The 13,066-nt window shown below is 39.2% G+C and overlaps 2 protein-coding genes across 3 annotated transcripts; one reads left to right on the forward strand and one right to left on the reverse strand.

Annotated features, from left to right (window-relative positions):
• Positions 1 to 4,485: 4,485 nt before the first annotated feature.
• Positions 4,486 to 9,815, reverse strand: LOC145583075 (pentatricopeptide repeat-containing protein At2g36980, mitochondrial-like). 2 transcript variants are annotated; one of them, XM_081640202.1, is made up of 3 exons: positions 6,697 to 9,815; positions 5,636 to 5,878; positions 4,486 to 5,541 (listed from the first exon to the last, which is right to left on the reverse strand). In XM_081640202.1, the coding sequence occupies exon 1, from the start codon at positions 8,831 to 8,833 to the stop codon at positions 6,971 to 6,973; it is 1,863 nt and encodes a 620-aa protein (XP_081496328.1). In that variant the 5' UTR covers positions 8,834 to 9,815; the 3' UTR covers positions 4,486 to 5,541; positions 5,636 to 5,878; positions 6,697 to 6,970. The 2 variants fall into 2 exon arrangements, with proteins under 2 accessions (XP_081496328.1, XP_081496327.1); XM_081640201.1 differs by having other exon boundaries at positions 5,636 to 9,815.
• Positions 4,569 to 5,806, forward strand: LOC145583076 (putative clathrin assembly protein At1g25240). The gene has a single exon (XM_081640203.1). The coding sequence runs from the start codon at positions 4,569 to 4,571 to the stop codon at positions 5,799 to 5,801; it is 1,233 nt and encodes a 410-aa protein (XP_081496329.1). The 3' UTR covers positions 5,802 to 5,806.
• Positions 9,816 to 13,066: the final 3,251 nt, after the last annotated feature.

The raw sequence follows: 13,066 nt of genomic DNA on the forward strand, positions 1-13,066 counted from the left end.
TCTGCGTTTCGATGAAGCCATCAGTAAGTTTGGTTTTATCAAGAATCCAGATGAATCTTGTGTTTACAAGAAGGTCAGTGGGAGTGACATCGCCTTCCTAGTCTTATATGTCGATGACATATTGCTCATTGGAAACAGCATTCCGTTGTTAGAGTCTGTAAAGGCCTGGCTTGGAAAGTGCTTCTCAATGAAAGACTTGGGAGAGGCTCAGTACATACTAGGCATCAAGATCTATAGGGATAGATCGAAAAGGATGATTGGATTGAGTCAAAGTACTTATATTGATAAGGTACTTGCTCGATTTGGCATGGAGGAGGCCAAAAGAGGTCACCTGCCAATGTCACATGGCATAACCCTAAGCAAGAAGCAGTGTCCACAGACACCTGATGAGCGGGTAAGAATGAATCAGATTCCATATGCTTCGCTTATTGGATCTATCATGTATGCCATGATATGTACTAGGCCAGATGTGTCGTATACCTTGAGTGCTACGAGCCGTTACCAATCAGACCCAGGAGAGGCGCATTGGACTGCGGCCAAAAATATCCTAAAGTACCTGAAAAGGAACAAGGATAAATTCCTGGTGTATGGTGGTGCAAAGGATTTAGTTGTGGAAGGTTATACCGACGCAAGCTTCCAGACAGACAGAGACGATTTCAAATCGCAATCTGGATATGTGTTCTGTCTAAATGGAGGGGCGTTTAGTTGGAAGAGCGCAAAGCAGAGTACAACTGCAGATTCTACAACTGAAGCCGAATACTTGGCAGCTGCTGAAGCAGCTAAGGAGGCTGTTTGGATTCGTAAGTTCGTTGGCGAACTTGATGTTGTACCCTCTATAAAGGGTCCAATAGCCCTCTATTGTGACAACAATGGAGCTATTGCTCAGGCCAGAGAGACTAGAGAACATCAGAAGGTCAAACATGTCAAGCGGCGATTTCACATGATTCGAGAATGGAAATCAGAGGGTGAAATCAGAATTTGCAAAGTTGGAACGGATGACAATGTAGCCGATCCACTTACTAAACCTTTGCCTCAAGTGAAGCACAACAAGCACGTTGAGGCAATGGGAATCAAGCATGTAGGAGACTGGCTTTGATTTCCTTGTTTAGTGTTTTAGTTAATTTTGAGAAAAGTTAATGTAAGACACTAAGGAAAACCATTCATGTTTTGGAGTAATATAAAATTTCATGCAACATTTTATTACTCCGTTTTGCTATTTAATTGTGGTTTAGGATTAAATAATGAGTCCATTCGATTCTGAGAATATTCAAAATAGGGTATCAAGACCAGTCTTGGTAAGGAAACACCTATTAAGTGAACATTGAATATTATAATCGAAAATTATCCCTAATCAAGGTCATTTAAACGATGGACGATTAATGACCAATTGAGATTAGTGTGTAGTCTGATTTATAGCACCGTTTCATGTGCTACGAGGACATGATTGTCATAAATCATTTGCACAGGTATTGGTTTAGAACCATACTGGATCGACCTATGAGAATACTTTAAGAAATTAAAAATTTGTCATAAGTATACTTCTCATTATGGCTATCGGAACCTATTTCCTCGACCATGAGTATTGTGAGTTCTCTTGTTTGAGTACTAGTTCGCTTTGATGTTGTCAAACGTCTGCCGTAATAGGGGATTATAACGGCAACACTCGGGCGGCTAGGTCCTCTCAGTAAGAGGAGCTACATTACAAGACTGGGAATGTCCCCCTAGTAAAATAGGGAAAATGTCTTTGTTGTATACAAGGCCTCTCGTAGAGCGAGACTGTAAAATGCATGGCCGTGCTCGGATGGATTTTAGAAATCATCTGTTTATTGACAGTCGGACTCGGAATCGGGAAACACTTCTGGACGTAATAAGGATGACAAAAATCTTACCTTATAGTTCATGAAGAGACATTAAGCGACATAGGAAAGGGCTGTACACAAAATGAGCACTTGTCCGGAAGGACAAGTGGGAGATTGAAAGGAATGGTGTCCTTCGAACAAGTGTACTATTCCGTTAGCGGGTTCAGAATTATTAGAAAGCTAATATATTCAGTAAGGTCAAGTGATCGGAATGCCTGGGTGGAGGCCGCTTCCGATCAGTAATATTAATGGATAATTAATGTTACAGCTTAATCTTGACTGAACCCTTCGGGTCACACCCAAGCATTCAACAAACCGAAACGACGAATTAATTCTGAAGGAATTAATGAGTCAACCGAGTAATATTTATTTAGACGTCGGAAATTCGAGCTTAGAGCGTCGGAAGTCGAGTCGATAAATAGTGAAAGACGAGACGAGAAATAGTAATAAATCAACAAAAGACCAAAATACCCCTAGCATCGGAATGCCCTAGCAAACCGAGTGCTAAGGGCGTATGGCCTAGCATGGTGGCTAGCATGCGCACCAAGCCGAGCCTAGGCTGGCTGGTGCGTGCTAGCGCACTCATGCTAGCATCGCAAGGCTAGGCGCTGCCTAGTGCGTGCTAGCATGCTAGGCGCAGCCTTGTGCGCGCAATGGCTAGCAAGCCACGCCGCAACAAGCTGTTGGAGCTAGCACGCTAGGCGCGCCAGCTCGCAACAGCTAGCAGCAGCATGGCTAGGCCATTGCTTGCTGCCTAGCAGCGCTGGCCAAGGCACAAGGCCAGCAGCAGCAGCCCGCACAAGCATGCTGGGCGTGCTGGCCAGCAGCAGCAGCAGCCCGCATGCAAGTGCTGGGCTTGCTGGGCTTGCTGGGCGTGGCTGCCACGGACAGCAGCACATGGCAGCCCACCTTGGCTGCCTTGGTGCCCAAGGGTGGGTGCCATGTGGCTTGTGGTCCTTGAGTGTGTGGGGAGTGAGGTGGCCGGTTATGGGAGAGGGAGTGGGGAGCAAGTTTGGTCCCCCCCTTCTCCAAATGGTCCTCACCTAACCACTCACATGAGCTTGCCACTTGTTGATTTATTACTAGCTTGATTATTGATTTTATTTTAGCTTTAAAATAAAATGGAAAAATCATACTATCCCACATTGATGGGAGAGTAAATGATACTCCCATCATTTCCTATAAATACCCAAGTATGGGCATTGGGAAAGATGCTTGAGTAAGAGTTGGAAAAGGCATCACAATTAGTGAAAACCTTTGAACTCAATATTATTACTCGGGTTTTGTTGGTCGGGTCTTGCTAACTTCAAGACATTGGACCTAGTCGGTTTTGTTGGTGCGGGTGGACTTCGTTGGAGGTCTCCGTGCGAGCGGGACTTGAAGCTTTCAAGTAAGAGCTCATTTGGAGCGAAGCACGCATCAAAGGTAATTAGCTTATCTTAATCTTGTGATTAATTTAATTATGTTTATGGTTTTATTTATTGCGAGTGCGGTCTTGGTTTTGGGTTTGTTTCCGCGGTGAGTCGGACTCACCAAACCCCAACAATTTCCTGGTTCCTCCCTTTGCTAAGCATATTTATGATGCTGATTTGGGGGTTTCTTCATCATCTGGATAGTCACTCTTGGAAGGTAGTTTCGATGCTGTGGATGTCAACTTCTGTCACTATTATTAGTAATATAGGTTGTATGATAAGTATTTTAGTTTTTATGTTTAAGCTTACTCTTGTCTTTTCAATGTATTATATGCAGAACTCTAAGCTCTATATCACTATCCATCCTTATGATGATAGTGATCCTAGTTTTAGTTTTAGTATCAGCTGTCCTCTGCTATTTCTCTCCTCTGCTTCTAGTCATTCATTTTGGGTTGTTTTCCTTAATGGCTGTGCAGAGGTAGGCTTTTGTTGTAAACAACTCTTTGAGGCTATAAGCCTGTAATATATATTTGCTTCGTGTTGTGTCAAAAAAAGATTATACTCGTAATAAATAAATAACAATATTAATTAATGCACATATTGCATACATATAGGACTAGTTTATATAAGCCAAAGGGGTGGGTAATGGAGTCCCCTTGATAAAGCTTCCATTGTTCTATACTTTTATTTTGCTTGCAACTTTTTGACTTTTATATTTGTCGATATATTTGTATAATTATTATTAAGTAAAATTTATAAGAAGTTGACATTATAAATAATATGCATGAAACCTAATCTAACAAGACTTTTTTTTTTCTTTTTTTTTAAAATTTAATGTCTATTACTACAAAATTAAATATAGTTTTTAAAGAAAAGAAAATAGAAAATAAAAAACATAGTTTCAGTCAAATATAACTAGATAGAAAGATCAAGTCTTCAAAACAAAAGATAGAAAGATCAAAATAATAATAATAAAAATAAAAAAATAAAAAAAAAAAAAGAAGAAAAAAAAACGGGCATATTGCTTCAAAGTGCATGCGCGCACGTTTATGATCAACAGGCTGTTGGCTTGAAACTCGAACAGGAAGAAGGAAATCAAGAGGAAACAGCCTTCTGCCGACCAGCAGTTTCTGTTCCCTCTTGATTTCTTCCTTCGATTTTGCCACTTCTATCCTATCAACAATTTCAATACTCAAACAAATCAACAACAAACGAAAATCAAAAACTCAATATCACAAATCATATTATCATATTCGATCATCTGGTGACTCGAACCAGCTAGATAGTCTTCACAATAATGAAGCAGCTATGGAAGAGAGCATCGGGTATAATTAAGGATCGAAACAGCATTATAATGGCAAGCCTATCGAGGAAGACGAGGCACAGGCATCCTGATCTAGAGGCAGCATTGATCAGAGCAACAAGTCATGATGATTCTTGTGTGGATTACAAGAATGCTCAGAGGGTGTTCATGTGGGTCAGGACCTCACCATCTCATTTGATCATTTTGCTGTGGGCTTTAACACGCCGGTTGGAACGTACACATGACTGGATTGTGGCTCTTAAGTCTCTGATCCTCCTCCACGGAGTCCTCTGCACCAAGGCTCCTGGCACACGGAAGATTGGACGGCTTCCCTTTGATCTGTCGGGGTTTCAGGATGGGTATATTCGTGATGGACCTCTTCGTGGGGCTTGCAGTTCATTTGTTCAGGCCTACTTCTTGTTCTCAGACCTTAAGTCTGTCACGCAGTCAGCAGAGTTGCAGGATGAGATGGCGCTCCCAGTGATTGTAGAGGAGAAAGATGGAATAAGGATGCAACTGGAAAGGGTAAAGCGGTGGCAGGATCTGCTTGAAGCAGTACTACATGTCCGGCCATATGGGGGCATCAGGATGACAGATGAAGTGGTGGTCCTCGAGGCTATGGATTGTATGGTTATTGAGGTTTTTGAATTGTATAGTAAGATTTGTGATGGAATCGCCAAGGCTCTAGTGAAAATCTACTCTAATCGGATGGGAAAAGTGGAAGCTTCAATGGCCCTGGATGTAGTACATAGAGCCAACAAACAAGGAGAAGACTTGTCTGATTATTTTGAGTTTTGCCAAATAATTGGGGTGCTTCATGCAACTGAATGTCCACAAATCCAGCAAATCCTAGAGGACGACTTATTGGAACTTGAGAAAATTATTAACGGAAATTTGGTCTCGCCTTCAGCAGCAATGTCAGGTAAAGCTGATCATGAAGAAAAAGGTTCTTACAATCAGGAGAATCCTGGTACAGATACAGAAACAATAGTGTGTGTTAGTGAGAGAAAAAATATTGATCAAATGGAAAGAGATAAGCCATCTTTGAAGACAGTAATTACAGATAAATGGGAGGTATTTGACGAAGATATCAACCAAGCTAAGAATGGAGGTGGAGCATTGATGGATCCGTTTGCTGCTGCTTCTATTGTCCCACAGGCAACTCAGTCCAACCCCTTTATTAATTATGAAGGTAAACCTTCCCAATATGTACTTCGCTTGTTGTAGACTTCTAGATGCTTGAAATCTCTTCTGGTTCCAGGTTATCTACCATATGACCGCTTTTTTCCTTTTGCTTTGCCTGGCTAATAGGGTTTTCAAATAGTGAAGGTTCTGTTGGTATTTCATAACATTCTGTAAATCACTCACAATCATATACTACCTCCCGTTAATCATTATGTACAACTTTGGAATATTTTATATCTCACAAATAATACCCCAAAGTTGCACATAATAATCAACGGAGGTAGTACTTTTTGAGGATACAAATTTGTTAGCAAAATCATTCACAATTGTACACCTATAAATCAATCACAATTAGATACACACTCTGTAAATCACATATTCATCTAGAGCATTTGATCTTTCAATGTGCAAATCTAGCAACTACTTGTACTAGTTCAAATAGAGAAATCAGCTCTATGGACAGTGGCTTACTGCAACCAATAAGAAGAAAGTATATACATCATATATATCAGTCATCAGTTGATACTATGAATTAGTAGAGGTGTGAATGTGTGATGCGTAAAGCACTAAGGGGATCCTTAGCACAGAGAAAAAGGTCACTTTTTTCAATTGTTGATTTCATAAAGAGTACCCTGTATCACAAAATAGCATTAAAATAAAAATAAAAAATAAAAAAAAAATTAAGGTTTTCATTATTTTTAGTGTAACTGCTCAGCTCAGATTCGAGCTGTGTTCCCATAAATGTCTTAATCGCCAATGAAATATAGTGCTTGTATATCATCTTTACAATTCAAAAAATGGAGTTCATTGTGAAGCTTATAAGCCAGGAGTTCATTCTTTTTCAATGAGCAGAGGGAAGTGTTCTTTGATGTTCCTCTTCTCATTGGATTTCACAAGGCCTTGCCATGAACAACACGCAGTAAGAAAGTTTACTCACCAAGTAAGTTTGAGATAAGTGTACAGCTCGCTTGCCAAAAGTACAAAAGTGTGGATGTCTGGCTTCAGCCTCAGCAAAAGATATTCTTGCAGCAACACAAAGTAAAAACTTGAACAAAAGTAAATACACATGCATGTATTCAGAAAATGTTAGTATAATTCTGAGCACAAAGTATAGTATAGAACTATTGACTGAATCAACTATATAAGGTGAGTTAGATGTGTTCAGTATGAAGCAGGAAAAGTGGCAAGATATAGATGTCAGAGATAAAAATTTAATTGTTGCAATTCAAAATGCATGGATATCTCAATTCAAGTTCAAGATTGCTTAGTATCTTACACATCTTGTCCATGTATGGGTGTGAAAAATCTCCTGAAACAAAAGTTATCGATTCATTTTTTAACTCAATCCAACTACATCCAGGCGTTTTCTTTACTCCTTGATCAACCATAATCTTCCTTACCGTCTCAGCTTTTTTCCACTGCCCACTAGCACAATACAAATTTGACATCAAAACATAACTCATCTCATCAAGAGGCTCTGTTATAATCAAATCATCCCCAATTTCTTTTGCTAACGGTATGTGTAAGTTCATGGAACATGCTCCTAACATTGTTTCAGATGACTTTCCCTTGAAAGCTTTTACTCCCTTAGCTAATGATCTAGCTTCTGTTAAATATCCACCACGCCCAAGCAAATCCAATATACATGCTACATGATGCATTTCATGAGATAGGCCATAAACTGATGACATAGAATCCAGAAAAAATTGAGCATCCTCAACAAGACCAGCGTGGCTGCAAGTCATTAGTAAGCCAATGAATGTCACAACATCTGGTCTATTCCCTTGTGCCAACATTTCTTCATAAAGCTGCAGGGCTTGTTTGGCCCGTCCATGCAACCCATATGCAAACAACATTGTGTTCCACGACACTAAATCTTTGCTGATGACATCACCAAATGCTTTACTTGCTCCTGGTAAGTCTCCACATTTAGCATACATATTAACCAAACCATTCCCTACATATACAGAGGCACGGAAACCATGCCGTATCAAGCATCCGTGTATAATCAAACCATGCCCAAGTAAAGCCAAACCAGAACATGCAAGGAAGAATGCACCAAACGCTAACTCGTCAGGGTTAACAGAATCTCTCATCATATGAACAAACAGCCAAATAGCTTCTGATTCCTGTCCATTTCTAGCATATCCAGCAACCATCGATGTCCAGGAAACAACATTCTTTTCTGGCATCTGCTGAAACAGAATCCATGCTTCATGGGTATTCCCCATTTTCATATGAGCATCAATGACAGAATTCCAGGAAACCTGATTCCAGCAGTCCATGGACTGAAGGGCCTTGCTAACATCATCTTGAGATTTTGACTCAGTATAAAAGGTTAAAATTGAGTTTTGCACTTCAACAGAAGTATACCATCCGCTTTTAGTCACAAAAGCATGGATCATGCGTCCAAAGTTGGTTTCCTCCCTTCCAACACACGAGTTTACGAGGGCACTCAAAGTCCATTGATCAGGACGACCGCCATCTTCTCTCATTTGTCTAAACAAGTTCAAACACGACTCACAGTCTCCATGCCGCGCATGACTTGCAATCATTATGTTCCAAGATATTTCAACCCTTTCCGGCATACGGCTGAATACTACTGCAGCAACACCTAAAAGACCAGCATATGTATAGGAAAACAGAAGTGAGCACCATGACACTACATTCGGCAGTTGCATCTCCTCGAACACTTTCTCAGAACTGCAAGGAATCATACACTTTCCATACATATCAATAAGAGAATTGCCAACAGGAAGTGAATGCTGACACCCAGAAATAACTACTAAACCATGAATTGCAGAACCATATTTCACATCTCCTGCACCAGAACAAGCACTTAGAGTAGCAGTAAATGTGAAATGATCAGGCTTTGTATTAGCAATTCTCATCTTCCGAAACAGCGAAAACACTTCTGGGTAAATACCCAGATGAGAATAAGATGTGAGCATCGCATTCCAAGCAACTGTATCTCTAATAGGCATTTCGTCGAACATCTTGCGAGCAGACACTATTTGTCCTGCTTTTACAGCTGCCACAATTATTGATGTGGTTTTGAGCAAATTTGAAGACATAACATATTTTGAAGCTCAGTTAAATTCAAAGAACAAACCCAAATTCTTCACCTTTTCTGAAATCGGAGGAAACAGCTTTGTTCATTGGTAGTGTGGCACACCGGTTTGCTAACTTTGACAAATTTCAATTGATTTGCACTACAAAACTTGTTCTACTTTTTCGAGAAATTCACATTTAAAAATACGGAGTAGTATAATAGTATACTCACCTTCGTTTTTAAATAATGGTTCAAATACTATCCCCTTCACCCAAAAAAAAAAAAAAAAAAAATTATCTTATTTTAATAATAACTGTTACACCTTTTGTATTTTTTTTTTAAAAAAAGTATTACCTTTAAATATTAGGAAAAATTGTAAAAAATAATCCCAACTTTGCTCTATTTTTTAATAATCCCAACTTTGCATTATTTTGGAATAATCCCAACTTTGGGAGTTGTTTGCTTTCTTCAATCCCAATTACCACTTACCTATTGAAAAGGTTAAATTTTTTTTTTTAAAATAAATGCCACATGTCAAGAGCTAATTAGCCAAAAATATTTTAGTAAAAAAACAAAAAATAAAATAAAATAAAAAAAACAGAAAAACACAGTCTCACCCTTCCCTGACCACCCAGCCCCACCGTCCACCGGAACCCCAACTACCCCAATCCCCTCCCGCACCGAAAAACCCACAACCCTCCTCCCGTTGGCCAGCCGCCCTTCCTCCCTTCCCGTTGCCCCGCCCCCTTCCCCCTTGAACCACCACTCCCAATCCCTGTAACCCCCCTTTTCTCCCAAGTCCCAACTCTGATTTATGATTCCCGGATTAACGCATCAGATTTATGCCGAATTGCCGGATGTATGAGCTAATTAGCTGGATTGATTGCCAGATATATGAGTGATTGCCGGATTGTATGAGTTGCTCTACATCTTCTAGATATTGATTGTATGACAGCTCTATAACGGTTGTAATGATTAATGGCGTCGGCGGATTGCAGGGGAAATTTGGGGGTGGTGGGTTAAGGGGAAATGGTGACGCCAGAGGTAGGGTAGGCGTGGTGGGCTGGCGAGATAGAGATGATGGCGGGCCGGTGAGATAGGGGTGGTAGACTGGGCAGTGGGGTGGAGGTTATGGTGGGTCGGTGGAGGAGGGAAGGCTGGAAGGTGTTTTGTGATTTTTGGTTTTTGGTTTTTTAAAATTTTTTTTTTTAAATTTCTGACCAATCAGGACTTGACACGTGTCAAGTAACCTGATATAATAGGTCATTGACTTTCGTTGACCGATTTGGGATTGAAGAAGGTAAACAACCCCCAAAGTTGGAATTATTCCAGAATAATCCAAAGTTGAGATTAATAAAAGAAAATGGAAAAAAGTTGGGATTATTATTTACAATTTTTCCTAAATATTATATCTCTCTTCTCTCATAGTCCCCCTCCAAACCCACTACTATTTTATTTATTATTATATACTTCCTCTCATATTCATTACTTTTCAATAAATTATTAACCACACTATCTTTCTTTTACAATTTTTTAGTACTCCAACAACCCACTTACCTCTTATTTTATTTAACTCAATTAAATTGCTTAAAACTATGTGCCGATCAAAGTATAACACTTATTAAAACACGAAGGGAGTACAATATTTGCTAAAAATGATGTTGTACGCTGCAACAAACTAAAACCTTTTTTTAAAAAAAAGTAAATTCAGCATCCTTAGCAATATATATATATATATATATATATATATATATATATATATATATATATATATATATATATATATATATATATATATATATATATATACTTCCTCCGTTACATATTATGTGAAACAAGTTTCACATTATGTGCAACAAAATAAAACTTTCTTTTTTTAGTATATTTTTTAAAATGAATTTACCAATATACCCTTACTTAAATTCAATTAACACATTAACTCAAATATTATAAACTTGTTACTAACTTAATTTAAGTTAATGATTGTCATGAAATTTACCCCAAACTAATCAAATCAACCCATTCAATTCAAATTTCTTCTTACTCTCCTTCTCTTCCAACCAGTCAACCACCATCTTCACCACTCACTAGAAACCACCACCACTAGTCTCTACTCTAGAGTACCCTCTTTCTTCATCTACCCACAAATTTCTCTTCTCTTTCATCTCTCCTAAGATCACGGTCGCCATTGTCGACGACCACCACTACCACTTTCTTTGCTAGAAGGTGACGTCGCCGCCGCCCATTCTCCTTGCTATCGACTCCCCTTCCTCTATCTTCCTTATCTTTTTTGTTTCATCATATCCACCAAAGCTCTTGAGGTTTTTATGCCCAAATTTGACCATGAAAATTCTAGATCTAGAGTTTTCATGGTCAAATTTAACCAAATAAAATCCTAATTGATGATGTGAAGCTATTAATTAATTTTTCATATTCATCTTTTTTTTCATATTAAAAGTTAATTGGTTGTTTTTTTGTTGGATATGGGAGGGGTATGGTTCACGATGTTGGTTTTTTTTTTGGTGTAAATTGTTGGTTTTTTTGGTGGAGGTAGTTTGGGGGTTTACGAGGTTGCGGGTTTTGGGTTTGGTGGAGGCTATTGGTCGGTTTTGTGCTTGTGGAGGTTGTTTACAAGGTTGCGCTTGGTCGATTTTTGGGTGGTTGTGCTTGGTCGGTTTTGGGTGGTTGTGGGGATGTATGTTGGTTGCTGCATATTCGGGTCTGTGGTGGCAGCAGGGTGGGTGGGGTAGGTTTTGGTGGTAGTGTTGTTGTCCAATTATGAACTTAATTATTTGCTCTCTTTCCTTAATTAACCTCCCTTAAAAATTTCTTCTTGGGAAATGTGCAACTCATTTTGTTGCACATAATGTGTAACGGAGGAAGTATATATATATATATATATATATATATATATATATATATATATATATATATATATATATATATATATATATATATATATATATATATATATATATCGGCTTTATTTAAGGTATGATATTATTTAATTTTTGTGTGTAACTTTTGGGTATTAAAGGGAGAGATAACGAAGCAAATGTTAGTAGACTAGGTGAGAAAATTGGGACTTTTCTAGAAATGGATAAAACTGATGCCATTGGAATAAATAAATCCTTGAGAATTAGTGTTTACATTGATGTCAATAAACCTTTAATGAAGTCGATGAAGTTACGTACGGGGAGTGGCTCGATTGAAGTGCCTATTAAGTATGAGAAACTACCTGTATTTTGTTATTATTGCGGTTTGTTGGGGCATGGGGAAAAGGACTATGATGAGCCGGAGGTAGCTAGAAGGTTTAATGAGAAGTTGCGGGTCTCGACACCTTGGAAGGCTACAAAAAAAGATGATGCTGATGATGTTGAGGGCCTAAGTGGCGCTGTCAGGCTTCTCTTCATTACGAAGGGCCAAAACTCTCACAAGGTGGAAAGCAGGGAGAAGGGAAGGGAGGTCGAAAAAATTAAAGAGGGAGAAGGAGGTGAGATAACGAAGGAAAATATGATGAATAAGGAGAGTGAGGGAGGTTATGTTTCCATGGATAAGGAGGGAGAAGAAATAAGGGGAAGTGAAATGATTGACGTAGTATCGATGGGGGTCAGTAAGGAATTTTCTATAAGTAAAGAACCACCTTTATGCATAGTGGGAGATCATGAAGCTCATTTAAAGGAGCTAACTGATGGTGTGAACTACAAAAAGGGAGGGAAAGCATGGAAGAGGGTGACTAGGCATAGTGAGGTGGTAGGGGAGGGAGAAGGCAAACACTTAAAGATGGAAATGGGGAAACGAGTAAGGGAGGGGGTGAAGGTGTTAAAGGAGAGCAGCATGTCAACAAGAAAATCATCTATACTACATTCTCAAATGGTGTGGAGCCATTGGCGTGATGACTAGCCCCGCCTAACCCGATGATCAAGTTATCTTGGAACTGTCGGGGAATGGACAATCCCCGATCAGTTCGTCACCTCCGTAAACGGAGTAGGAAACATTGCCCGAGGTTACTTTTTATTTATGAGACAATGGTAAATAATAAGGTGGTTAAAGATCTCAAGGGCTCTCTTGGCTTTCATAATGCCTTTGGTGTTTCTAGCTGAGGCAAATCAGGTGGCTTATGCTTATACTAGAAGAATGACATTGATTTCCGAATTGTCTCTTTCTCTCATCGCCACATTTGTGGGGATATATAGGAGGCTGGTGAAATGAAATGGAGATTCGTTGGTGTTTATGGCTGGCTAAAAACTGAAGA

The sequence above is a fragment of the Chenopodium album genome, chromosome 15, assembly GCF_948465745.1.
Source record: "Chenopodium album chromosome 15, dcCheAlbu1.1, whole genome shotgun sequence".
NCBI lineage: Eukaryota > Viridiplantae > Streptophyta > Magnoliopsida > Caryophyllales > Amaranthaceae > Chenopodium > Chenopodium album.